We start from the raw sequence: 26168 nt of genomic DNA, 5'->3' as shown, positions 1-26168 counted from the left end.
TTTTGGGGTTGGGGTTTTTTTAAAGCCCATTATTACAGGGCTAGTAGTTAGGTTCCAAGGCAAGGCTTGACTTGAGTAAATATTGGTTCAAATCAAGTCCTGGCTACAAATATTAGTTGTGTTACAATATTAGTCTTTCCTGCTGAAACTGCTGCAGAAAGAAGTTTGGGGTAAAAAAGGTACAATGTTTATACAGAGTTTTTTTTGTATTGCCTTATAAGTAAGTCAGTGATGATAAACAGGGTTCTGTGTAGTCATGAATTTATGTTCACAAGTTCAAAGAAGGGCATTTAAAATGTTTTGTGTCAATGTACTTATGAACATGCATTTTCTGCTTTAGAAAATGCAGATCCTATTCCTGTTTTTTGCCTCACTTTTCTAATATTGTGGAAAACAATTTTCACTTTGCAATTAAGCGACCAGTTGTGTATTGGTAAGAATAAAGGGCTCAGAGTGTGGGGAGAGTTCCTTCATGGCCTGACATGAAACCCAGAAATTCAGCAATAGGCCATTACTTGAGTTTTCTGGCAATCTGACGGGAATGGGAGAAACAAAAATTATACTTACAGAATTCCCCACCAGCCACTGCTTATCCCCTAAGAAAGTATCCAAATCTTTCAGTAGCTCAGGTGCTTTGTTGGTGAGGATATCATCAAATGCTTTTTTCTGGTGGAAGAGCAAAACACAGATGCACAGCAGTCAGCAAAACTGAATTTTTTAGGTTTTATTATTTATGAAAAAGAAAGCTGAAATATGAAAAAGATTAGGGTTAGATACCAAAACATGGCATTCATGGCTTGCTGAGCCATGACTTAAAGCCAATTCCTTAATGAACACCTGAGTGCTCCTTGATGCTGACATGATATTTGTGGTGATGTGCTAACAGAAAAGCACGCAGCCATGGCAAGGCAGGAGCTCAGCCATAGGTTTGGGAAGAATCCAGCTGCAAGACAGATTCCTAATGTCTCATAGCAATTTTTAAGCGACTCTTTTGAATGTCATCTTTTCTAGTGTGCAGACTCTCAGATGTCCAGAATCCCTTGTGCTCAGTCTTTCCACGCAGTCAGTTATCTTTGCTTATCAACCCTTCTTATGGGAGATGTGGAACTTGGGTTTTGAGCTTTTGGTGGGGTTGATTTATCTTTGAGCTTTAATGTTCATGTTATTTTGCTTTTTTGTCCCTACAGCAGTAAGATTTGAGGTGGCTAAAACTTGTTTTTAAAGGATGAGCTAAAGGCTCCGGCCTTAGTGAGGTTATGGCGGTGGTTCTCTACAGGCTGTTCCCCATAGCAGAAAGCCTTAAGGGTGCTTTTAAAAGGGCTAAGCTGTTTCCTTTGGTGAGGAAAATTGTTTCTGATTCTCTTTTCTCACCTGCATGGAAATAATTAAGACTGCAGACTGTTGTGATCATCTGGTCAACTCACATGGCACAGTTTTTGCAGTTACTGTGCTTGGCCTAATTTTGGAGGAACACACTCAGGCTTGGGTAAATAAGCACTGGTGTACAGGAATGGAATTATTTCTACAGCTTTAACAGCTGAAAAAAGAAAATTAGATGAGGCAGAAACCTAAATGCAGGCTGAAATAAAATCAGTGTTTCTACAGGCATGATCAAAGATGCGACATCATTTTTTGCTTCGTTAAGAGCTTAGTAACTGGATGAGGTGACTGAAAGTATCAGCTGGGAGTTTGCAGTCCAGAAATCTCATATCTGTGTCCTGGGTTGTAGTATCTCCTTTCTTTTAGGTAACTGATCCCCTCCCCACCGTTTTACCCTGCAAAGAAAACCCCAAGCTGTTGTGTGATTGTGATGGTAACAGCGTTCCCCAAGTACAGGAGTGCACAGCCAAGACGTGAAGCTGGTGGGGACAACCAAGATCCCTCTTCTGGAGGTGCACAACCTGCTCTTCTCAACCCTGGAGCTCTGCAGTGGTGGGTGCAAAGCTTTGCAATGCCAGCTGTGTTTTGGGGAACGTGGGGTGAAGGGGAAGTCTGTGCCTGGCACGGAGGGAACTTCCACGGGCAGCTTCCAGCTCTGCTCCCCTGGTTTGCTTTGATTTCTCTTTGCTGCTGGCTAGATGGAGGTAACACATCCTCTCACCATTCCCTGGGCGTGTGTTCCTGTGAGCACTGGTCAGGCCTGGGGAGGAGTTTTGGCTTCAAACAAAAATCAAAACTTAAATCTGGCCTGGTGCGACCTGAGATGCCTTTTTGACCACAAGGTGGTGGCAGCGGATCCGGGAGGAGAGAGGGAGGAAGGACAATGTTGGGAGCGTGGCAAAGTGAGATTCCCGACCATCCTTGGCCCCAGCACATAATTTAGCATGCATACGTGCGGATTGGCACATTTGGGTTGGCTGCCAGCTCTTCCCGTTTAAATTAATCACTGGTGACACGATCTGGGTCCTTTTTTGGAGAAGTGCTTGGGTACACGCAGGAGTTACAACAGGAGCTTCCCCATGGAAGGGCAGCAGAGCTGACTCTGCCACCAGCACATGTGGTGGAATGTGGCTCTTCTGAAATGATTAAAACTCATGAGTCAGCTTACCCTCCCCAAACAAGGAAACTTAAGGAAATCACTTGGACATGTAAGTAATTCACACTTTTAAGTACTAAACCTTCAAATTTCAGGTTTTCCCCTGCAAGACTTCAGAGTACTTTCATGTTGTTTCTTTATTCATTATGGGTTTGGAGCACCATTTTTTACTCTGTGTTCTCTGCAATAAGATACCCTAATAATGGGTATCTCATTACCTAATAATAAGATACTCTAACAATAATAACCCTAATAAGATACCATATTAAGCATTTCAGATAATGATCTGAATTGTTGCCTTTGAACAAATGGAAGGTGGCTCACTGGCAGTTTATGGTGAGAGCTGTTGTTACACCTCCATTTCCCCAAGAGGGTCAGGTTGTCTGCTAGGGGCAGAGCTGTGCAGAGCCTTTGTAATGCTGGAGTGAAATCATCCATTGCCTTTGTCTCCTAGCAAACTGATCTGTGTGCTTGCTTTTGGGATTCTGGTGAGAGGCGCTGGCCTGATGCCAAAGGAACTCCAAATGCTGTAGGACAAGCCTGTGACTGTGTGTTAAAGTAGCCATGGCACCACAGCCTGGTGTCAGAAGCACTGCAGAGGACCAAGGTGAGCTGTGACATCTGAAAAGCACGGTGAGGGCTGTGCTCCCTGCCCTGATTAGCAGTGCCTGCTGTCCTGACAAGCAGTCATCCCTGGTACGTGATGTTATTGAACATTGATACTTACTGAACACCTAGAAGAAATCAAAATGCAGAAACACTAAAGGGCTATTTATCTTATTGGCAGAAAGATTTGGCAGAAAGATTTGAGCATAGGCTCCTTGCAACAAGAGAGAGGAATTCCACAGTGCCAGCTGGGGTGGAAGGGTCCCGTCTTTGCCCTTTGGAAGAGCAGTTTGGTGTAGGCCCACCCTTGGTTCAAGCTGATGGCCTCAGAGTTTCTAACAAGGGTGAGAACAACCTGCTGAAGGAGGAGGTGGGATCAGCCTCAAGGAAGAACCACAGAGCTCCACCAGCTCAGCCTTGCTGAGCTGAGGTGATGAACCCAGTGGCTGACCCCCATCAGTGTCTCCAGAGCAGATGCTCAGATACAGGATCAAGGCTTACAAGCCATCTTTGTTTAATTAATGATTGGCTTACTCTCACGTCCTGGTTTTTCTCTGCCCAAGGGAACAGTGTCATGAAATCATCGATGGTGTCCACAATGGCATCAGCTAAAGCCTGTTCCACAGGCGTCTGGCCTGCCACACCTGCGGGAAGCAAGCACATGAAGGGACATTAGAGACAGTAGTAGAAGGAATATTTGATGCCCCAAAGGTAAATTGTGAATATTTGCATAAACATACATTTTCTCCAGGTCTTTTTGAAGCTAACAATGTGGATTTGACTCTTTGCATCTAGGTGCAATTGTATCTACCTTTGCTTTTTCCAGTTCTAGCCTTGTACAGCCACCCAAAGTATTGAGTTGTTCTATCCATTACCTGAGCCCCCAGCCTGAACATTGTTCCTGTATCGTCTCTGCTTTCCACCACACATTCAGCAAGGGTCAGCACAAATTGCTTTCCTTTAATCTTTGTCCATCCCAGTTTTCCACATCCTTCTCCATCTCATGGTCTTTCCATTTTGGTCAACACATTCTCCAAAAGTGCACTTGTGAGAGTCTGCTTCTCTTTCCCTATATTCTGCCCACTCAGCCCCATTCAGAATGTTTTCATGACATTCCGCCTACTTTTTATTCTTTCGTTGTAATCAGGGACCTCAGCCAAGCTTTGTTTTGTTTACAAATCTGCTTTTCTCCCCTGTAGTTCCTTGGCTTTCCTGCAGTTCTCTTAATGTCTCTACTTTTTCTCCCTAGCTGTCACTTCACAGACCTATGCTTTCACCTCCAGGCAGGTTCAGGTCACAGACTGCATGCCCTACCTTTGACAGGTCTGTTTCAGTTTCCCTTACTGAAACTTTGTGCTTTTGAAGGTGAGGGCTGTGCCTCTCCTCTTGGGCCTCAGGTTCTGTGATCCTTCAGCTATGAGCTCTTGGTGTCAGGCACCTAAAAATGCCATTTCTTCATTTTAATGACAGAACTAGCAAGTTTTCACTATGAAGTTGAAAAGATATCTTTTCCCTTCCATGAATGGCTTTTTTTCCTCCTGTAGCTGACAGCATGACTAATTCTGGCAAGAGCCCATCATGGTCGAAATGTGCTCCAGATCCCAAGCCATTGTCACTGGTGCAAGTCAATCGAAAAAAATCTGAACTTCAGACTGGAAAAAGGAGCATGGTTGCAGATCAGCCTCCCTACAGGAGCCAGGGAGGCAGGAATCTTGGGTGGAAGGCAGGTTTTCCCACTGTTTTTTATCACCAGGTGGGCTTTCTTCATTCTCCTCTCTTGCAAGGAGTAGGTTGTACCAAAGCTGAAGGAAATGGGCTGGGACAGAGTATTGCAGACACTCTTGAAATGTGTTGTGTTAGTGCCTTGAAGAATAATGCTATGAACTTCTGCTTCCTTCCTCAGTTAGAAAATGGGAGATATTATGAAAGGCAGGCTACATCCATTTGCTCACAGTGTAAAAAAAAGTAGAATGGTACTTGCTTCCCAGCCCCCCTTTTCAATTGCTGATGCCCAGCATGCCATGGGCACATCTGCCTTCAGCCAGACCAGTTTTGCAGATGGTGTTGAATGACAGCTCTTTGACCTGAAGCAAAGCCTGGCCACTCTCTTTGATTACTTACATCACTAAGTCTCCTATCATTTCATCTAACTGGTTGTGTACTTGCACAGCATGTAAGTATTTAAAGATGCAAGTGATGTCAACATCTCCTCTAATCTCTCTGCTAGCCCAGAATTGTTGTCTAAATCTGCTTCAGAGTTCTCTGCCTGCTGTGATAATCTCTAATGCTTCCAAAAACCTCCTCCTCCTGGTCATCTCTCTGGTGAGCCTGGCAGGGCAAAGTTGAGCTTTAAGGCTGCCAGGGCAGTTTTCCCTAGGGAAACCACAGGTATGTGCTTTCTTTCATGCAGGGACAGGTGGATAAAGTGTAGTGGCTGGAGAAGTCAGCCCAAACCCCAGGCACTGGTTTCATTTTTGCCATGCTAGTGTTGATTTCTGCATGGTTAGGCTTGCCAGGCTGTTGGTTTGTTTCTGTTTTTACTGTGGATGGATTTTTACCTGAACAATAAATGTGAGCTCAGAGGAGAGAAATAAAATAGTCAGAGATACATTACCTGCTTCTCTGGCAAGGTATCTTGCCATGGCCAGGCTCTGGTGAATGATAACTCCATCTACTTCCAGAATAGGGAGTTTGCCAAATGGGATAGCTTGAAGGGGAAAGTAAAAAAGAAAAAAACAACCAAAAGTTAAATCATAGCCATTAACAGTGGGAGTCTGTGACAGCTGTAGTTTTACCAATCAGAGGATATGCATTGTTATAGCACTTAACAGTTTCACACTGTTTCTGTGAAGAAATGCAAGGACTAAAAATAAAAAAGGGTAAGGATGTAATCAGAGTGCACTGCATGAAGGCAGCTACAGCACAGAAACCAGGGGTGCCCTTCCTGTTTTCTGGCTTCATGCTAGAAGCTGAATACACTCCTATATGTCCAGAATTCTTTATATAGAGAAACTTTTCAGGGGAATATTAGTTTTTCCCTCTCTATCCTACTTTTTCCTCCCCAGGAAAGTGACTGCCAAGGTTAAGTGAAGTACTGCTGAAGATTTCATACTGCAGGATGCAGCTGGGGCATGAAGCAAGAGACTGGGCAAATTCAGAAGCAGTGATTCATTTCAGAACTTGTATCATGATAAGGCATCTCACTTGGTAGTTATCTCTGAGGCAAAATATCTTTCACATTGCACTGCAAACCCTAAAAAGATATTCAAATTCACCTGACGTGGCTTGCATTTAAAAAAAAAAATCTGCCAGTTATGAGGAAGAAGCCTCCAGATTTTAAGTACAGGAGTAGACAAATTAAGCCGGTGTCGTGGATATCTGTAAAGGAGTTTGAGATAAGAAATCAGTCTTAGTTTCCTGTTGCTAATTTCGTAGTTCCATGGAGGCTTGGACTGCTGTTTTTCTGTGTTTTGAAGAAGCTGCCTGCGGGGTATGAAATGGAACTGGAGCCTTGGAGCAAAGGCTGGATCTGGGGAAAACAGTTCTGTTTAGGGCAGTGACAATCTGCTTGTGGGAACCTCGTGCCGTTCACTGAGGCAACTGTACATCTCTGCATTCCCAAGGTGCTGTTTCCAAGTACATAACTGCAAGGGCTGACCATAGCTAAATGCTTTGTACCCAATTTTCATCTGCATTACACTTTATATCATTAAGATTTATATCCATTTTAAGAGTATCTTGTGATGTAAAAAGGTGGTAGTGGAAACGTGAGAACACTGGCCACTGGAAGCATGCAAAGTGCTTTCAAATCCAGGAGAAATGTCTTTACAGGGCAGCTGGAATGACACGTCTATTCCATGAGCATTTTTAGTTCTTAATGAAAAGGGGCCAATGGTGAAACCTTATGCAATCATAACTGTTTAGCAAGGCAGCTTCATAAAGGATGAACATTGCTGTGTGGTTTAGCATGCAGTATGGGAATCACATTAGGTACCAGGTCCTAGATGTTATGTCCTGACCTGCAACATGAATTTTGCAGTTGCACAAGACATCCAGAACTCCTCTGTGCCTTTTTTGTTTGTTTGTTTGTTTGTTTTTTTCCTGCATCTGAACATAGTACTCATGATGTTGGAGTTTTTTTCCTTAAGTTTTAGCACACTGGGAATTCAGTATGAATTTGGATGCTGATGAACAGCAGAAGCAAGAGAGTTCAATGAGCATGAGCTGCTGTACCCCAGGAGAAAGCAGGCTCTGCTGGCTGTTATTGAAGCAATAATAGACTTGTTGCACAGAAGACTTCCCATGTTCATCATCCAGAGAGCAGCAAGGTCCTGGCAAGTCCATGTTTGGTTCCACTGAGAATCACTGAGAGATGACAAGCTGTATCCCCTGAATGTTTCACAGGAAAGCTCTCTGGCTATGAAAATCAGAAGAGCCTTGGTTCTGCACTCTGGGTAAGTGGTGCACAGGGCCCTGAGCATCACTGCTCCAAAGCTGCAGAGGTGTGTAACAATGTTTGCTTATGTGAAGCACATCTTTCAGGCCATCACGAGCAGAGGGGATGACAGCAGGTGTGACTGCTGGATGTGCCAGCATGGTCAGCCTGCTCCATGTCCCCCCAGAGCACACAGGGATGTACAGCAATGCCTGACAACAGGAAACAGCAAAAGCGCAGCCAGAGCAGGGCTAAGGGCTCTCCCCATGAAGGAGTTAAGCAGCCTCTTTTGGAGGCCCCAGTAGGAATGCTCTGGGGTGATGCAGCTCTGGCAGGGTCAACATGACTAAGGCAGTCTGTAGCAATAGCTGTCAAAACACACTGTCACTCACTGCTCAGGTTGGGAAACTGAGACTGGGATTGCTTCATCTAGAAACCCACAGATATTTTTGCTGCTGTGTTTACATACAGGAGAAGTCATCTGTAAATCCCAGCTTTGACTGATATTTCACTTTGTGGGTCACTACAAGAAAAATTGAAGCCAGTGTGTTATTATGGGTTTTGTTTTTTTTGGTTTTTTTTTTAAGAAACCCTTGATGACAACTAAAGGAGGGAAGCATCTTTCTGAAAGTTAAGGAACACAGATTACGTTGTCAAAGTCAACTTTCAGGCAGAGTGGTAGTCAGCTCTCATGTTCTGTTTCTCAGGAATCTAGTCATTTCTGAATTCAAGGGAATTGATGTTAATTCCCTGAAAACATGAGTAATGTCTACAAAGATCATCCTCCTCAGTGCTGAGTGAAGACCTGGTTATTCTTTTCTGAAAGAGAACTGAGTTTGCAATTTAAAATATACAAAGACAGCTTTGTTTTGTGTACCTACAGTTGCACGACTTAATACAATTTTGAATTAATAAATGAGAGCAGACTTTATTTTGTTATCCCATAATATCTAAAAGGATTTATGCTTTGATTTATAATGAGACTTGGGGTTTGTTTGCTAGGAGGCAGCAAATATATTGCTATCATTACTGAACTCTGGACTCTTTAAAGGATAACAGATGGCAAATGGTAGATGTTCCTTCCTTTCTTGTGTATTCAAAATGCTATTTGATTTTTTTCTTAGCAACAGGGAAAAATTTGGATTAATGTAAACATTGATTTTTTTTTACAGCTGATAGAGTGCACATATATATTTATACACTGATTTTGTTGATTATAGAGTTAATAAGCTACAAATGAGTGCAATTCTAAGAGGTTTGAAGAAAGTACACATGTGCTGTGCAGATAATTTTAAAAATCTGTTGTTTCTTCTTGGGTGCAGGGCAGGCTATTCTTGAGAACCAGAAAGTACAGCAAATATTCAGACTGTTTTACAACAGAAGAAAATAACAAAGAGTAGTCAGGAGGGAAGAAAATATTTATAGTACATCTCCTCCATATCTGAGGAGAAGGTATAATGGCTTACAAAGCTGTGTTTTCAGTCTGGATAAATTTAGGAAAAAAAATCTTTGCCTTTGAAATGTTATTGTCTAAAATTCATGCAACGACCAAAATTTTTTGAACCTGCTGTAAAGTATCTTTTTCCTTTTGTGATTTAGAATAACAGTTTTCCCAGAAGATTTGTTACTATATGTCTGAGTTTGGCTGTTATGAGGAAGAATGCATTTTCTGTGCAACCTGGGTGTCTTCCTTCTCCAGCTGGAAAAGAGAGGAGTGGATTTTTGTTACACAGCTCATCCTAAGGGAGGATGAGAAGAGCCTTCACACTGGATGGACACTGATTGCTGGAGGTAAGGTTGGGGTCTGACACATGACCTCGATGTGGCCTCTAGAAACTCTGCCAGTTGCAGAAACCACAACCAGGCCATGTTCTCAGGGGCTCCAAACAAAACAGAAACCTCTGGGTTTAAGCAGTCTTACCCTTAGACTCAGGAATATGGGCTTCTGTGGATTGCTCTGACTTCCTGTGGTGCTTTTGGCCCAATTCTGCTCATTGACCTGTTGGAGAAGATGCCCAAAATCCCCATGTGCATAAGTATGGTACTAAACCTGCTGAAGCTTTCTGAGTTTTGGTGAAAGGCATGGTTTGTGTGACTGCAGATGAGCAGAGCAGGCAGGGTGGCTCCTGCCAGGCCCCTACTTCAGATGAGCAAGTGAAAAGCTGCTGTGTGAGAGATGTTTGGGTAGAACCAAGGTCACAGGGGCAAGGCATGAAACACCATCCATTGGGGAGCCATTAAACAGAGCAGCAAAGCCAAGGCAGTGCAGGCTGAAAGGATGTTAGTGTCACTTTGCTGGCTTTTCTCTCACCCTTGTTGTTTTGGGAGCTGCTTGGTACTTATGTCAGTTTAAACCCTTGCGTATCCATACAGATGTGCTTTCCATGTTTTTCAAAGCAATATTGTTTAGCAACGTTTCCAACTCCCACTTGAGTAAATGCATTTTGAGAAGGAAAAGCAGGAAAATCTATTGCTGTCACCATGCAAGCAGTGTCATTTCTCAGGCATGCACAAAATATGACCTTTCCTGTTCGGTTCCCGCTTACTTTGCCTCTCATCTGAAGTACAAAGCTGGTGGATGCTGGTGTTCCAAATTTAGATTGAAGGTGGAAAAGGGTTTTTAAAAAGCCTCCTTTTTGAATAACTAAACCTGTACTCCTCTTTAAATTGAACTTTTATCAGCAAGTTCTTGCTTTTCAGATTATGTTGGTTATTTATTGGCTTTTTGCATTGCATGCTGGAATGAAATCTGCACATATACTTGCCACGAAGAGAACCTTGACAGGAGACAAGTCTTCAGGCTGATCTGCAGTCTCTCTTCTCATTTTAGGAAGACCTCACTAAAGTATCTGTACAGTGTTTAGGAATTGGATTAATTCCTTTTCATACTACTTTAGTTTTCATTGGCTTTTGTGACAAGAACTGCAGTGTTTATACAGGTCTCTGCTGGATGCTGAGTAGTGTGGTGTGCATTAAAAGCAAGACCATCCCTTTAATTAATTTCCACTCCATCAAGCCCCTAAGGGCTGTGATGACTGCTGGCATCCTGCCATGCCTGTAGGCTCTCACTGGCGCTCAGGCCTTCCCTTGGAACACAAGCTCCTCACTCATCCTCCTGGCCATGACCCAATGGAGGGTGCTCCTGTGGGGCTGTTCCTCTCTCACAGACAGGGAAGGGAAACACAACAGAGCTGAGCACAGTTTTGTCCAGTCCTGGCACCTAGGCTGGTCAGCTGCTGGTGCTGTGCTGTGCTTCTCATTGCTCTCTCCCCTGTGCAGATACAGTTCTTCACTTTCTCCTTCCCTCATCTCTTTCTTCCATTTTCACTGATCTTAACTTCTCCATTACTCTTCTCCTCATTTCTGTCTGTCCTTCCAACATGTTCCCCCATTTTTCCGGAGCTGACCTGCCCATGACTCATCCTGCCCATGTTGTAATTGTCTGTGGCTCTGATGCAATGCAGCCTGTATTTAAGTGCTTGATTATTGCTCAAAAGCTAAATAATTAATCATTTGGTAATCAAGCTTAGATTGGCTCCATAATAAGGCAGCTGGATTAGTTAAATGTGGGGGCAAATAAATGTCACAGACCTGCTTCTTACTGCAATATCTGTATCAAAATAAGTTCACTTTTGCCCTGAAAACTGACCATAACTGCTTTTCCTATCCATTCATATTTAAATTGGATCATGAAAAACAAATAGATACTTCGCATCTTCCAATAAGAAATATATGAAATACGTATTTTTTTAATGGCAGCAGAGGAGCAGGCACTTGGGAAATGGTAGGCCCAGAGCTGGAGGTACCTAGAATATGAATCTTCTAGAAAGGGACAATGAGGAGGATGCTGTGATTTAATCTCACCCCAGGTTTGGTTTTATTACAACTCATATTCTCTTTGGAAGTTCTTACCAAGCCCTGCTTTTTACCCAGAGACAGCTATGTACACACTTTAGTGGAGCTACATAGCAGAAAGTCACTCAGGAAGCAAAGCAACTGCTCCCCTGAGGAATTTTTGTCTGGTGTCAGGTGCTTCTCAAGATTTATCTGTTATCTTGGGAGTATTTTTTGGGCCATTAGTCTGTCAGGTTTCCTAAGGACCTTCCAAGCACCATTCTACACATCCTAAACTGTTTATGGGATGTTTATGGCCATCAGTGCAGGAGAAGCATTCTTTGCTATGATGATAAAGTCTGCTATTGCCATTGCTTCAAACTGCTTTAGGAGCCACAGATCAGAAGCTGTTGCTGCCTGCCAGCCCAATACTACTGATGGTGGCAACTTAGTTCACCATTACAGTGGATTTTCTGCTGTATCATGACTTATGTCAGTGCAAAGATGCCTTCTGTGAGCAGTCCACTGTGTGGGAGTACAGATCTTGTATGAGCCTGTTGCAGATCTTGAATTGACTGACCTTTAAATGGGGTCATTGTCAAGTCAGAGTTTGTTGAGACTGAGTTTGTTTACTTGTTAAAATAATTATTGACTTACATATGATGAAGCACTAGGGAAAGCTGCAGCTGATATTTGTCTGATTTTTAAAATTCTGTGCTAAGACAGGACAATGCTAATACTTTAATACTTGTACACTGGCTTTTTAAAAATTTGTTTATATTCTAAACTGCAGTCCTTGCCCAAAATCATCAGCTGTAAATGTTGCCAAAGATGATCTGATTAGTGTCAGAAGGGAAAAAAACAAATGTTGGGTTATGGAAATGTTAATTTCAGAGTGTGTAAGTCAAATAACAGAAGTTCTTGTCTTAGAATAGGCCATCCTTTCAAACACAACAAAAGCACCATTAGGTGTAAACAAAATCAAGTAGGACAGTTTTTCCAGGAGGGACTTATTTGCCTGAAGGTACATTAGGATTGCAGCCTATTGGTGGCAGCCACATGAAAAATGCCCCAAAAAACCCAACAAAACCCGCCACAGTCTTCAGTTCAGGTGAAAAATAAAACTTGGTGCAGCTGCCAATCTGCTGTCTCAATGGGCTTCCTTCACATTGATCTTTATGCACAGGTTTTCTGTTTTCCCATCAGTTTTACAGAACTAAGTCTTTTCCTCAGAATAATGTCAGTATTTCCTGGTTTATAGGTTAAGATGCTTTGGATAGCTTGGTATTTCTTGCAAAACCTTATTTCAATTTTGAGAAAACTGCTGAAGCAAACCTATCCTCTCAGATCTCATTCATGACTCCTTGTACTCTTGGACAAACTTGAATTCTTCAATTTGTTCCTTATTAGCTCAAGAAACATGAAGTGTTCTCTTGTCCAAAAGACAAAGCATAATTAGTCACTTACAGGGTGCAGAGGCATTCACATTCTAGAACAGGATGTTCTAACAGCAGATCTGCTACAAAAGGTAAAAGCCTTGCATCACTCTTGGAATATTGTTGATGATCCCGACGTCTGAGCAGCGCAGGAAACAATGCAGGTAAGTTCTTCCTGTGCTTTTCTTCAGTGATCACTCCACAAACCTCCCAGTGAAGCTTTATGTGTACAGAACGTGTGTACAGTAAATGTGCAGCTGCAGAACCATTACCACAAAAACACTGGGAGCAAAGACAACCTAGAAATCTTAAGCTACACACTTTGTAACTCTACCTGCTGCGTTAACAAATGCTGGAGAAGTCATTAATCTATGGGCACTTTGTTTCTCTTCCTGCACTCTGAGAAGTTTGCTGGCAGGGTTACCAAGGGTTAATTGGACTTTTTCATTTTCTCTGCATAATGGCTTTTCACAGCAGCCTTTACAACTGAGCCCTAGATGAAATTCCATGGCAGATAAGAAGTTTAGTAAAATTTGGGAGCTGCTGCTCTAAGATTTGTGAAGTCATCTGTGCAAAATTCATACTGGTCGAAGAGTTCTTTGAATTTCAGGCATCTGTAGACTTCAAGTCACTCAGTGGATAGGAACAGGAATGTATCTGCTAATTGACCAGGAAAACATACACCTACACAGAAATCGCTGGGTGCCCATCTGAAAGTGCTGTTTACATCTTATGGCAGCAGGCTAAACCTTCGCTCTTCCCTTCTCCCTGAACCCCAGCTCTAGCACCAAAGTAATGGTGCCATCTGCCACCACTGACATGCACATTGCAGACAACAAGCAATTAAGAGGTTTGCTAGTAAAAAAAAAAAAGAGTAAAAGGGTTTTTTTCATGCATAAAAATCTAATGCTGCTTAAGGAAATTGTCTGGAGATCACCTTATGACTATCTCCTCCTCCTTTGTGAGGCATTTCTCATGGTTACTCACAGTATTTCCAGACAAAATGTTCTCCCACAGGCAAATCATTCAGAAAAACACTGAATCAAAGGTAGCAACAAGGCTTTGGAACAAACAGCCCTAAGTGCTCAACAAGACCAATAGCCAGCGCCCCAATTTGCCCCAGGGCACCCAAACCCTGACTTTGCAGGCTGTGACTCAACACAAGAAACGCTGTCTCCTGGAGAGGGGGTAGGTTTGCACAGGCTTTGTGTGCCCTCGCACTGTAAGTGTTGCATACAGCATCTGCCCTATGGAAAACAAACCTTGCATTCTCTGCTATCCTGAGTTTTCAAAATGTGCTTCAGCTCCCGCCACAGAGACACAGGTTGATGAGGAAAATGTACCAGGTAAGAGGATTCTTGACCAAAAAGTTAAACTACTTCTGTGTTCAAGGGTAAATGTGAAATGAGGAGATCCATCCAACCCACTGCATATACACAGGCATAGTTCACTCTGCTGAGAATTCTTCTGCACAAGGCTCATTTGTAATATTCAGTTCCTTCATATAAAGTTTTTTTCCTCCTTCTATTTTTTCTCAACTGGGTCTACCTTAGAAAGCATAGAAAAAAATTAGCAGATTCCAGTCAGTCTCATCCTGGTGAAAACCAAAGGGTGGTAAATGTTGAGCGATGGTAAAGGGAATTACAGCAGTATTTGATGTAACAGCAGTTAAAGTAAGGCAATTTAGTACGCAGTTTATTTTGTAGCCTTCAAAAAACAGTAAATTTGTCAAATTAATGGAACTAATGACATAATTACATATTGAGGTGAAATTAAGACATACCAGACAAATTGCTGTGTACACTTGCATATATCACGTTTGTCTTTACCCACTTGCCTATGAAAGATCTGGAACCAGTTTTGACTGCAGTCTGCAAATAGAATGTGATGTCCCTCTTTTTAAAAGCTTCAAATATGATGAAACAAGATTAAAAAATACTTAGGGAAGAAGAATACTTAGGTGCTGCAGCTGCACATTTACTGTACACACGTCCTATACAAATAAAGCTCCACTGGGAGGTTTGTGGAGTGAGCACTGAAGAAAAGCACAGGAAGAACTTTCCTGCATTGTTTCCTGCGCTGCTCAGACATCGGGATCGTCAACAGTATTCAAAGAGTGATGCAATGCTTTTACCTTTTATGGTAAATCTGCTGTTAGAATGTGAATGTCTCTGCACCCTGTAAGTGACTAATTATGCTTTGTCTTTTTAGTTTGTCTTAATTCATCAGTATAGAAAATGCCACATAAAAACATACTTATACTCTCAACTTTGTTTCAGGACAAAAGTGAGTGTGCATACGTGTGAATATGTGTGTAATTAAGTATGAAAAGCCTTTGCAGAGCTTACACCAGATCATCTGAATTCTTAATCTCACCTTCAGTTTCTACCCTGCTTCCTGAGAACTGCAGTGAAAGAGAAATAAGCTATGCCACGTGGTTAACTGGCTTAAGCTCTTATAACAAAAAGGTTTCCAAAGTCAGTCATCCCTAGCGGAAAGTGTCCCTCTTCCACTGCTTCTTATTCCTCTCTGTGGATCAAATAGGGTAGCTTGCAGGCTGAGCTTATTAAATGGTGTGAAAGCTTATCAGGAAACATTGCTTCATTAATAGAAGTCACCTTGTGAATTGGTTGTGTCTTTTCCCCAAACTAAAGCCATGATTTTTCATTCTGGATGTGAAAAGTCATAGCCCATGTAGCCAAACACAAGCCTAATCCATGAAATGAAGACACTGAGTTCCTACCCAGAGTCTTGAAATGTAGGATCTGCTTCTCTTGAACTAAGGCTAATTTAATGAACAGAAATAACAAATACCTTTAAAAGCTGAAAAGAGGTTATTTAAACAATTAAAGACATAAAATGAATGGGGTACAATAGCCTGAAGGGTACTTCTGGAAGGGTTGGTAGGGGTAATTCTTAGGAACAATTATTTTTCTAGTACCTCTTTTGATCCTTTTGGTTTTTTTCTTTGCTATAGCAACTGACTTTGTTTTCCCATCACTTTTCCTCTCTGAAGACCTTTCAGGTTGCAAAGGAGTGTCTTTCCTGACCTTTCTTTCCAATTTGGCTTTCTAAACCTAGGGTGAAGTCTGAGGTGTGGTCTTTGAGATCAAATTACGCAGAGAAGCTGAGATTAGCACTCATTTGGTTATCTTTAGGTACACATAAACTGTACTGAACTGAAAAGGAGTAAAAGTCCAGCTGGATGACAGCAGGTAAGGTATTTCAGATTGTCTGAACATTTGGATCCAGTCTCCTGTGAGAGCATCAGCAATGACATTTTGGCTGTCTCACCTTAAAACTCGCACAAGCTTAACTAAAGCCAGAAGTTATGTGTACTTAGGCTCACAAAACATACAGGTACGTCTTCAACTGCTTTTCTTTTTGCCAGCATTTCTAGTGGAGCTTTGGCTATAAGTGCTACTCACTTGGCTTGATTTTGGGCCAGTCTGCTGCTTCTATCCTGTGGTCTTCATACTTCTTGCCCGAATAGGCAAAGAGGTAGCGGCTGATCTCCGCTCGTCCCCGCAGGTTGAAGTAGGTGAGCTTGTACTGAGGCATGCTGGACCCTGCTGGGAAGGGAGACAGAGCTGCTTTACACAGGGTTAAATCAACTCCCTTTTCTACAAAAACAGTCTGCTTGGTTTGACAGGCATGCTTGTACAATGCAGAGGAAATGTTACACCAAGCCCTGGTGTGCTCCACTTTGCAATTGCTGCGTCTCTCACACCTTTGTGTTCCCCATTTGTCAGCCACAGCACCCACAGACAAAGTGGACAAAGACAGCTGAACCTGCAGTTCCTCCTAGAGTGACTCCTGAAAGCTGACTTGATTTTTTTTTTATTCAGATGTAATAGGAACTTTCAGCTTTCATTTATTTCTCTTGTGACTCCAAACTCAGGCCATCTATAAAGTGATTTTTGATTTTGTTTTTTTTGATTTTGTTGGGTTTTTTTTTCCAGATATATTATTCTTCTGTATCAGAAGACAGTTGTTATCTCGAGAAGCAATTTTGTTCAGACCTGCCCTGCTCAGCCCCTGCTGCTTATGGAGACCTTCATCCAAGACCAAATCATGGGAATTACCAAACCCTTGTGATTTTTTGCATCACTTAGTACCAAAGTTGTACAAGCAATCGCCCAAAGTTATTTTAGAAGAAAAATCTATTATGGAAACCAGGCTACAGTGTTGTTTTGAGAAAATCATCCTTGAATTTTCAGTTTTTGTACAGAAGTCAAAAGAAATCTTGAAATTACTTTATTAAGTTTTCATGTAATTTATTTTTTTCTTTTCGGTTCTAGTTTGGAGTCACTTTACAGGACTTGTTTCCCAGGGTAACAGGCAACAAAAGATAGTATTTGAGGGTTTGATTGTGTAGCAAGGATGGTACAGGAAAGGTGAACAGATAAGGCCGCTTTAAATCAAAAGTAAGAATTTACACATAGCACTTTATTAAGAGAGCTCAGCTGAGATTTGAATGTGCTAAGGAAAGGATAGTAAAACAACCATCTGCCTCCCCACCCAAAGCGAAACCCTTTCTCATTTTTGCTTTGAAGTAGACATTGCATTTACCGTTCTTTTATATGCATCACATTCAGAATGCTTGTAACAAAGCCTGGAAAACAGATCATCTGCACTAGAACAGAAAGGGAACTCTTTTTTTTTCCTTTTTTCATGAGTAAGTGCTACCACATAATCTCACAATAGAACAACTCCCTGTTTAGTCATCTTGCCTTGAAAACATGTGCTTGAGGAAATACACAATGAGCTTTTCACTGTAGACAGAGAAGCTCTGAAAAGAGCAAACTGCTTTTGCCACTTGTTCCTCTAAAGTCAAAGCACGTACCTTCTGTCTTCGGAGTAGCAAAAGCAAAAAGAAAACACAAACAAAAAACCCAGCAAATAAGCACATTAGAGACTGCTTAATTCATTGTAAAATTTATCTGCTGCCCTACAGCATGCAGCAGGCTCAGAAGTGAATTATTAGTGAATGGAGATTCACATTATTAGTGAATGGAAACTTATCATGTCAAATGGCCTAGCAGAAATGCAGGAATTTGCTGGAAAATTACCAATGGAGACATCTACAAGTGCTTCCAAACAGAGATTTCATTACAATTAAGTCAAGTGTGTTCTTTTCCACAGTATAAAAGAGAGAGGCTCCAGGTGAAATGAGTTGCATCAGGATGTGATTAGTTTTTTTAAATGTGTTAATTAAGGGAAAACATGTTTCTCTGCTGCTTGGGAAAAGCAGCTCACGGATTACAGGTGCAACCACTTCTTTCTCTAAGGAGAGAAATTTTGACAAATCCAGCGTTTTCAAGCAATTTTTAAGTGGCAGAGCTTGGCTACTCCATTTTCAAATTTTATACCCAGATTTATTACTTGGTATGCTCTATATATGGGATAATACAATATACTATTATATACTATGAATTTGGTTATGCATCTAGAAGGTTAATGTAAGAAGAGAGAATGAGATCATAGCAGGATTTTCTTCCCTTTTCTCCGATTTGGTGCTGTCATTCAAGAGCTAGGAATGGCATTTTTAAAAGAGCATGTGTTATTTGAGATTCCTGACAGCAATTCAGGAGCCAAAGGGAAAAAAACCCCAAACCTTGAGTCTTAATTTTCAGGTTTTTAGAGACAAGCAAATGCTACTGATTTAGTGATTTACTGTCTGTTTCCCTCCTTTAGGAGTGTCCATAGAATTTTTTCCCTAAACACCCCTAGCAGTCCCAGTGCCCTGGACTTGCTACACCACTCACACATGGCTCCTGTTTCTTGGCTGCCCACTCAGCCCTCTGCTAGCAAATAGTTGCTGTCAGCTGGAGGGCATTAAAAGCATAAGAATAGCAGATTTTTAAGGTGCAGTTGTGAGGGAGGAGACAGCTACACAGAGAGAGGGCTGGAGATGGCTGAGGGCAGAACATTCTGGTAGGCGAGTGTGTTGGAAGAACCTAATTCTTACCCTGGGAGCTTTCTGTACACAAAGGTATGTCCAGTCAAGAGCAGTGAAGTGATGTAAAGGATCAGGGAATTTTGGCTGATGATTAGCAAATCTCTGCCTGTTGTGATAGACAGTGGAATAGTTTGGTCTGTCAAGGAAGCAGCGGAAGCCATTGTTTGAGTTGTCTAAAGCAAAGCTAAACAAATTTCTAATGATCACATCACAAGGACTAATCAAGTATTTGTAGTGATGATGCACTCTTAAGCTTATGATTTTTTTTCCATCCATAAGAAAAAATAAAAACAAAACTAAAACCAGCTCTACAAGGAGTTTACCAAAAATACGTGACGTTTTAAAGGCCTTTATAGGTTTACTGTAAACATGTTTTTGTAAATATTTGTAGGTTTTATTTTTTATTTATATTTACTGTGAAATGTCAGGAGTAGTGCTTCCTAAACAATTACAGATAAGTTTCTAAATGAAAGAAATGGTTGTGTTCAGAATAGCTTTTTGCCAAACGTACAAAGTAAGCTGTTGGGGTTTTAGGGTTTTTTTCCCCTTGTCCTCCTCTCCCTCATTTCCCCAGTGTGTTTTATAAAGAGGATCATGAGGAGCAAATTAAAACCATTTAAACCACCCAGAATTACTGAATTATTGAAAAATGTCATTTCTAGGGGAAAAATATCTGTTTAGTGTCTTTGAGTTGATTTTTGGGGTGAAGATGTTGGGGACTTTTGTGGAGGTGGAGAGCAGGAAAATCTTTATCTAAAATTGTTTCTCTTTTTTTAGGTTAGTCATGGCTTAAAAATACTGAAAGATGGTCATGGTGGGTGGACTTCAGTGCTCCGACTTGCAGGCATTTAGCCACCTTCTTAATGCTATTAAATCTGTTCAGGTGAGTTCATTGCAAAGCCAGGTGTGTATAAAATCAGAAGGGGATGACTTACTTTCCACCAATAAACCTGCCACCTCACCAGTATTTTTCCAATTTTTATTCTGATGAATACATGGCTGGGACAGCCCTGTACACCTGCCCTGTCCTACACTAACAGCACTTCTGAGAGGAAAGGTGATGTCTTTACAAACAATTTGATGAAGATGTGGGTATTAAAGTCTTTGAAATGGGTCTAAATATGTCTACCTACTCTGGGCTGCAAGTTGGTTGCTGAGCCAGACAGCTTGGCTGCTGAAACACGCAGGGTTTTTGAACACACAGTCTGAGATTTTGAACTTTGGGCTAAAATAGTAGGCTCAAGGGGGGATATCTGGTAGGTGGTTCAGGAAGACTGTACCTTCCTAGTACCTCAACCAGTGGGGAAAGGAAGAGGGCAACATGTGGCCAGGAGTTTAGGATCAAAGGAGGCTGCACACTCTGAAACCTCAAGAGAGAAAACCCCATGGGCATGCACCCCAGTGGAAGCTCTCCCTTTATTCAAATAAAGTTGCAGGACTCTTGTGTCTCCTTTTTGGACATAAACCTCTAGTTTTTGTGGATTTACCTTACACTTCAGTCCAGTTTCACTGCATACAGCTTTCAAAGCCATGAACTCAACAGCTTTAAATTCACTAATAAATTAGCTTTAATACTTTAAAGTTGTTGACCTGCTTAGCTGATTTTCCAGCTTTCCTCTGTGACTTTGTGAAAGCCAGCTTAACTGGCTTTAACATACCTTTAAACAGAAGATTATTGCATCTCATGATTAAATTAAACTTGGAGCCACTCAGTGACAAAATCAAACAGGAAATCTGAGAGAATGTCAAATATGTGTAAAGTTGGCATCTGCCATTATACTCATGGGTCAAAAAATAATGGTGGAGTTACAAGTGTCTAAAAATTTCATGACGTTTCAAATTATTTAAAACTGTTTGTGGCTTTATGGAGATACTGTATTTCCTGATGAACTTGGGGTGCTTTTATTCCAGTTGAAGCAGAACTGAACAATCGATTTGAAAACTTCAAGGAGGATTAGAGTTTAAAAATGGAGCCCAGGAAGGAACCAGCACTTTTTGGGGACTGAAATACTGAGTTTCAGACAGCAGTAGTACAGAAGAGAAAAAGCACTGGCAGACTGGACACTGCTCAGGCTGATTTTCATGTGTGTACCCAGAGCATGCAGCATCTGCTTGCCACTGTTTGGTCCTGCGTGCCCAGCCTCAGCAAAATTAAGCACCAAAACTCTGCTGGGCTCTCTAGTGGAACAGTGTTTCACCTCTCTTTTGGAAAATCCTGCCCTCAAGGGACAAGAAAATATTCTTTAGGTGGGTAACAGCCACCAAAACCTGGGTGCATGTGAGGAACGTATTAACTTTTATTTATGCCTCAACAGAGACTGCCGCCATTTTAGAGTCTTTGAGCAGATAACGCCCTCAGAAAATGGTGGTAAGCTCTAGTGGGATTTGCCTGGCAGCATGCCTCAATATTGTCCAGCTTTTATGCTACAAATCCATTTTTTGACGTGGGGTGGAAAATTACTACAGAGCTTTAATACATGCTGTGTTCAGGAGGCAACTGGGACACATGAGGGGGGCAGAGGCCACCACCATATTAGGGTCTCTACATGGTCAAGGCCTTTAGAAAATGGCGGGAAGCTCTGGATGTGGGGAGACTTGGCCTGGCAGTCAGGGGAGAGAAAGCTCCCACCACTGGGCTGCAGGTGATGAAACTCCTGCTGCCTGGGAACAACTCTCCCTGACTAGACCCTAATCCCAAAGTGCTCGATGGGATTACAGGAGGAGCCTTAGCACATAAACGCAGGTAACTGCGCCATAACCTGGGCCTGCTGGCTCCATTTCTAGCAGAGCAGGAGGCTCGTCTGGAGGTTTGGCTCATTCTGCCCCACTGTTCCGCTTGTCCTGCCTCAGCCATGTGGTCTTTCCTGCCTCTCTGTTCCCCTTTCTATCCACCTTTGGTGATACAATATTTCTTTATTTACACCAAGAAATCTGTTCAGAAGAATCCCTCCATGATTCCTTTGCAGTGGAATGCGAAGATGGCAGGTACTCAATGTGTGAATTCAGAGAAAATATTTTGAAATAAGGCAGCACGTAACTACATTTTCCTATATAGGGTTGTTAGTATCTGAGATGACAGCAGAGAGCTCTCCCTGGGTGAAAGAGGGGGGAAAAAAGAAAAAAAAAAGAACAGAGGGGAGTGAAGGGGAGGGGGAAACCAGCTAAGTTGAGCTATGGAACTATGTGTTCACATGCACCCAAAGTCTGACAAAGGGCTTGTGGTGCAAAGTCCCTTTAACTGTACTTTGCGCTGCAAGAAATTAAGAGTTTTCCAGCCTCAAGGTTGCATTAACACTAGAGGATGTAAAAGAGCCTAGCTGTTCCCTCCAAGAAGCAAGACCACAGTAGGACTGAGGTAAGGTTCATCAGGGTGTTTCTAAAAGTTGGGACTTGAATTGTATGCTTGGAAAAGACGATGCACTGCACTGCATTTCTATTCATTCAGCATGAGGGTTCTTCATTAATTTAGGAGTCGCTTATGGAAAGTGCCAGAATTTGTGCCTGACACAATGCTGCCATAGAAGAGGAAGCTGCAGGTCTTTGTCTGCCAGGTATCACTGTCCTTTCTTGAATTCCAACCAGAGCATGACAAGGATTCAGGAGAGATGATTCAGTCAATGGATACCTCTTAATTTTATTGTAAGATTAAGCTTTTATAACCATTCAGAGTGCTTTTATTGTAAGATTAAGCTTTTATAACGATTCAGAGTTGCTGGAGCAGATTATATATTTCATTTTCATTATTTTGCAGGATGAAAGTATAACAACAAATCAGCTTTCAGTCACATAAGCCTACAGGTATCTCTCTGCCAAGCAGACTCTTACTTTATGAATTGAAGTTTGTGTCCTCCATAAGCACTATCCAAAGGTGAGAAGCTTTGAGGACATTTTTTTTTTTGGTTTTTTTGGGGGGGGTTTTTTGTTTTTTTTTTTTTCTAGTGCTGTTTTCAAAGCATTTGCTGTTTCTTTATGACGTTTTTCTGCAAAGTTAGCCTGAAAATCAAATAGTTTTTGAAGTAGATGCAAGTCCAACAACCTGATTTGGATGTCCTACAGGGGTGGATGGGGCACTGCAATTTCATCCAATTCTTATATTTACTCATGTATTTCTGCCACGTACACAGTCTGAAGTCTTAAAATTAGTGTCAGCCAAATGTCTTCCATTCATAGTAACACTGGGATTTCAGGGAAGACTCTTTCTTGTCTTCCTCACTCCCAGTGTGCAAGAGCATACAGTATAGGTAAAGAAGGTGGTAGAGAATGTAATCTTACCCCTAAAGAGTTGCAGCTGAGCCAATTAGTAGAGATTGGGAGCAGGCCTGATGTTAACAGGCCACACCTGTAGCCAATAAGAAGAGTGTTATAAAAGAGTGAATTGGTTGGTTGAGGGGAACTGGAGTCAGTTGGCTGCTGTGAGGACAAGGAAGAGCCAGTGCCTGGAGGAGCTGCCTACAGGAAACATTGAGGAGGTATGAAACTCTAGCAATATGGAACCCTTGCAATGCAATGGCAATAGAACTCTTGTAATATATGACAACACTAGTGACAGGGCCATAGGCACGTGTAGTGCTCGTGTCAGGATACTGAAATTAGAAAATGAAAGGTGAGAAGCTGGCTGGGTCTCTGCATATACAGACAAAAGAATCTTATATTTGCTCATTAAAGGAGCAATCTTTCTTAGGCTGTCATCTCAGGAGTGACTTGACTTCTCCAAATATGAAGCATAGATTTTTGGTTCTGTTCCTTAGGGGTTGGGGAGAGTTGTGTTACTTATGGAGTACAAAGAAAAATCTTTAACCAGGAAAGAGACTTAGTCTGTCTTGTTTCATCTGAGAAACATTAAGAATAGTAAGTTCAATTTTGCCCTTATTTGCTCATTGTCCTTGTCATATATGTGAATTCCTAATCCCTGTGACTGGAGAGCTGAGCATTAAAGCACCTTTCTCCCTCCTCAGTTTTAAAATGATGTTTTAGCTGTCCAAGTGAGCCTTTCTGCCTTTGTTTAAATTTTCACATTTCAGAGGAAGGAACCAGAGAGACAAGACTAAAGTAGTTACTGTCGAAGGCAAGGAAAGCAAAACTTCCACAGCTGTAACTTTATAAACTGCACAATGTAGGAAAGATAAAACTATCCATGTGTAGTATTTCTTCCTTTTTTTATTTAACCAACATAACAGTCAGAAAGTTTTGGGGAAAGGCATAATTGTTTACATTATCCATTTGAGCAATGCTGAAAAGGCAGAAGCCATGTGAGGAGCAGCCTTGCCCTGCCTGTGGGTGTGGTGCTGCACTCCTCCTGGTTACTGATCTAATTAGATGCTGCAGGAATGTCTTCAAATTTTTTACCTTGAGTGAAAAAATATTACAGATTTAAGAGATAGTTTCAGCCTTTGAAAGCCAAGAATAGTACTGACTTAATGGTTATGGTGGTTTGGGGGTTTTTTCCCTGCAAAAGATGTTTTTATTAGTTCTTTTTTTTAAGCAAAGAGAACAAGAAATTTTCTGTCCATCCTTTTGGGGAGAAGGATTAGAGAATATTGGCAGCTTGATGGAAGGCTGCAAGTCTTCCAGTGGAAAATTTCCACAGCAGTCTGTTTTGACAGAAAATAAAATTAAAAACTCTAAGTAATTCTATTTGCTGTCAGCTTTCAGTCTGACATAGGCTCTTTTTCTGAAACTTGATGGTCTCTTTTTCCACTCTGGTCCAGTTATGGAAAATAAATATATGGAATTGATATCTCATATTTCTAAGCTAGATAGCAATCTTGACCTTGGAAAGAAAAGTGAAAAAAAAATCTGTGTACCCTTTTCTGTTTAGTACACAAATCATCTGAAGTAAATGTTTATGGAATTTTATGTAGGGTTGAGTTTTGAAATAAAAAATTCCAACTATAATGGATACTTCTTAGCATGATTTTTCAAGGTTAGATTCCTGGATAACATAGAGCATAATATAGATTTAAGTTCTTTTTTAGAAGGATTTTGCATGTGCATGCACCTGCTGTGCTGCTTATTTGTGACCTGTGGGAGAAATCAACATACTAAAATGAGAAAAGGTTTTAAGGCAGTACTGTGAGAGTATTGAGTAGCCCTAATGGTTACAAGTATTTCAAGTGACCTGATGAGTAAACTCTACTGTCTGAGCAAAGCCTGATCTATCAATATGTGGCCTTTAAAAAAAAAAAAAAAAGGAGCTGTAGGAGACCTTAAAGCAATTATCTCTCTGAGGAAGCTTTAGACTTGATTTGCTGATGTGGAAAATCAGAACTCAAAAAAAATCCTTCAAGAACACAGGAGAACAACCACTTGGTTTTTTGCTGATTATTTTTAGAAAAATAACCACAATGTAGCAGTGAAAGAGCAAGATAAGAAAGATATGAAAAGTTTGGTGTTTTTTTTTCAAGTGGGAGTCCAGTGTGAATGGGCAGTGAATGGGTGTCCACTGTCAAGACTTGTTGAAGGAGAATGCCAGACCCTACTGAGTTTCCCTGAGCTGAGTTTGTGATTGCCCCCCAGACAACTGCAATCAAACTGATGGTAATTAATTCAGATATCTGAAGTTCACCCTGTTTGAACTGAAGTGAATGAGGGAGCTCTCACATGTCAGCAAGATTAAGGAGGCAGGCAAGTGGTGATGGACAAGGCTTTACTCAGCCACTTCAGCAGTGTGTCCTCAGTCTGCCTGGCTTGCCACACCCTTCCCTTTAGGGCCTGAGCATCTGTGGTGGCTTTGCTTTCTGTCTGATCCTCAAACTTTGGATTTGCATCTACTTGGTCCCAGTTTTATGTAGACAACTTTTTGAAGTTGTTTTGTGCAACCTCTTTTAGATTAATAAATTTCACACCCAAGACTGTGAAATACTGGTAAATAAAATTGCAAGAGATCTCAGGAAAGATGCAGACAAAGGAGTGGTTAGGATCCTTTCTCAGGAAAAACTGCTTAAGTCTTTTATATCCACATCAGATGTCCCAAGAATTCCCAGAAGCATTTTGTGGTAGAACAAAAGCCTAAATAATCTTAATGCTTGCCAACCCCATGTCATTGCTGTAAAATTCAGGCCTTGCATCTCTCTCTGGACTCTTCAGATGAATCAGCATGACCTAACAATATTCCTACAAAGCTCAGAGCTCAGTTGTGAGCACCAGAGCTCTGTGTTGTTTAGCTGGCTCTCCAAAGCCAGCTGCTTTTTGCCAGGATGAATCATGTCCATTTTCGACCTCATAAGCCTGTCCAGCACAAAAATTTTGTAACTGTCTTGGCCACCTAACATCTTTCTTTGGATGTGGAAAAGTGGGCTTTTTTTCTATCCCAGCCATGTGTGAGTGTGTGTGTAAGTGCAAGGGGGGAGTACAAGCACC

At 41.5% G+C, this 26168-nt stretch overlaps 1 protein-coding gene across 3 annotated transcripts in view; it reads right to left on the bottom strand.

The window, feature by feature from the left end:
• Positions 1-26168, bottom strand: part of HPGDS (hematopoietic prostaglandin D synthase) — a 29519-nt gene that overhangs the window by 453 nt on the left and 2898 nt on the right. For 2 of the 3 annotated variants that reach the window (XM_058024514.1, XM_058024516.1), the window contains exons 2-5: positions 16276-16419; positions 5757-5849; positions 3677-3786; positions 568-666 (exon numbers count right to left, since the gene is read on the bottom strand). In XM_058024514.1, the coding sequence (XP_057880497.1) occupies positions 568-666; positions 3677-3786; positions 5757-5849; positions 16276-16408 (435 nt within the window). In that variant the 5' untranslated portion in view covers positions 16409-16419. The remainder of the gene's footprint in view (positions 1-567; positions 667-3676; positions 3787-5756; positions 5850-16275; positions 16420-26168) is intronic. The other variant, XM_058024515.1, reaches the window with a different exon arrangement.

Source organism: Melospiza georgiana, chromosome 5 (genome assembly GCF_028018845.1).
Source record: "Melospiza georgiana isolate bMelGeo1 chromosome 5, bMelGeo1.pri, whole genome shotgun sequence".
In the NCBI taxonomy this organism is placed as follows: domain Eukaryota; kingdom Metazoa; phylum Chordata; class Aves; order Passeriformes; family Passerellidae; genus Melospiza; species Melospiza georgiana.
The sequence above is the reverse complement of the archived record's forward strand: the minus strand, read 5'-3'. Positions and strand labels throughout refer to the sequence as shown.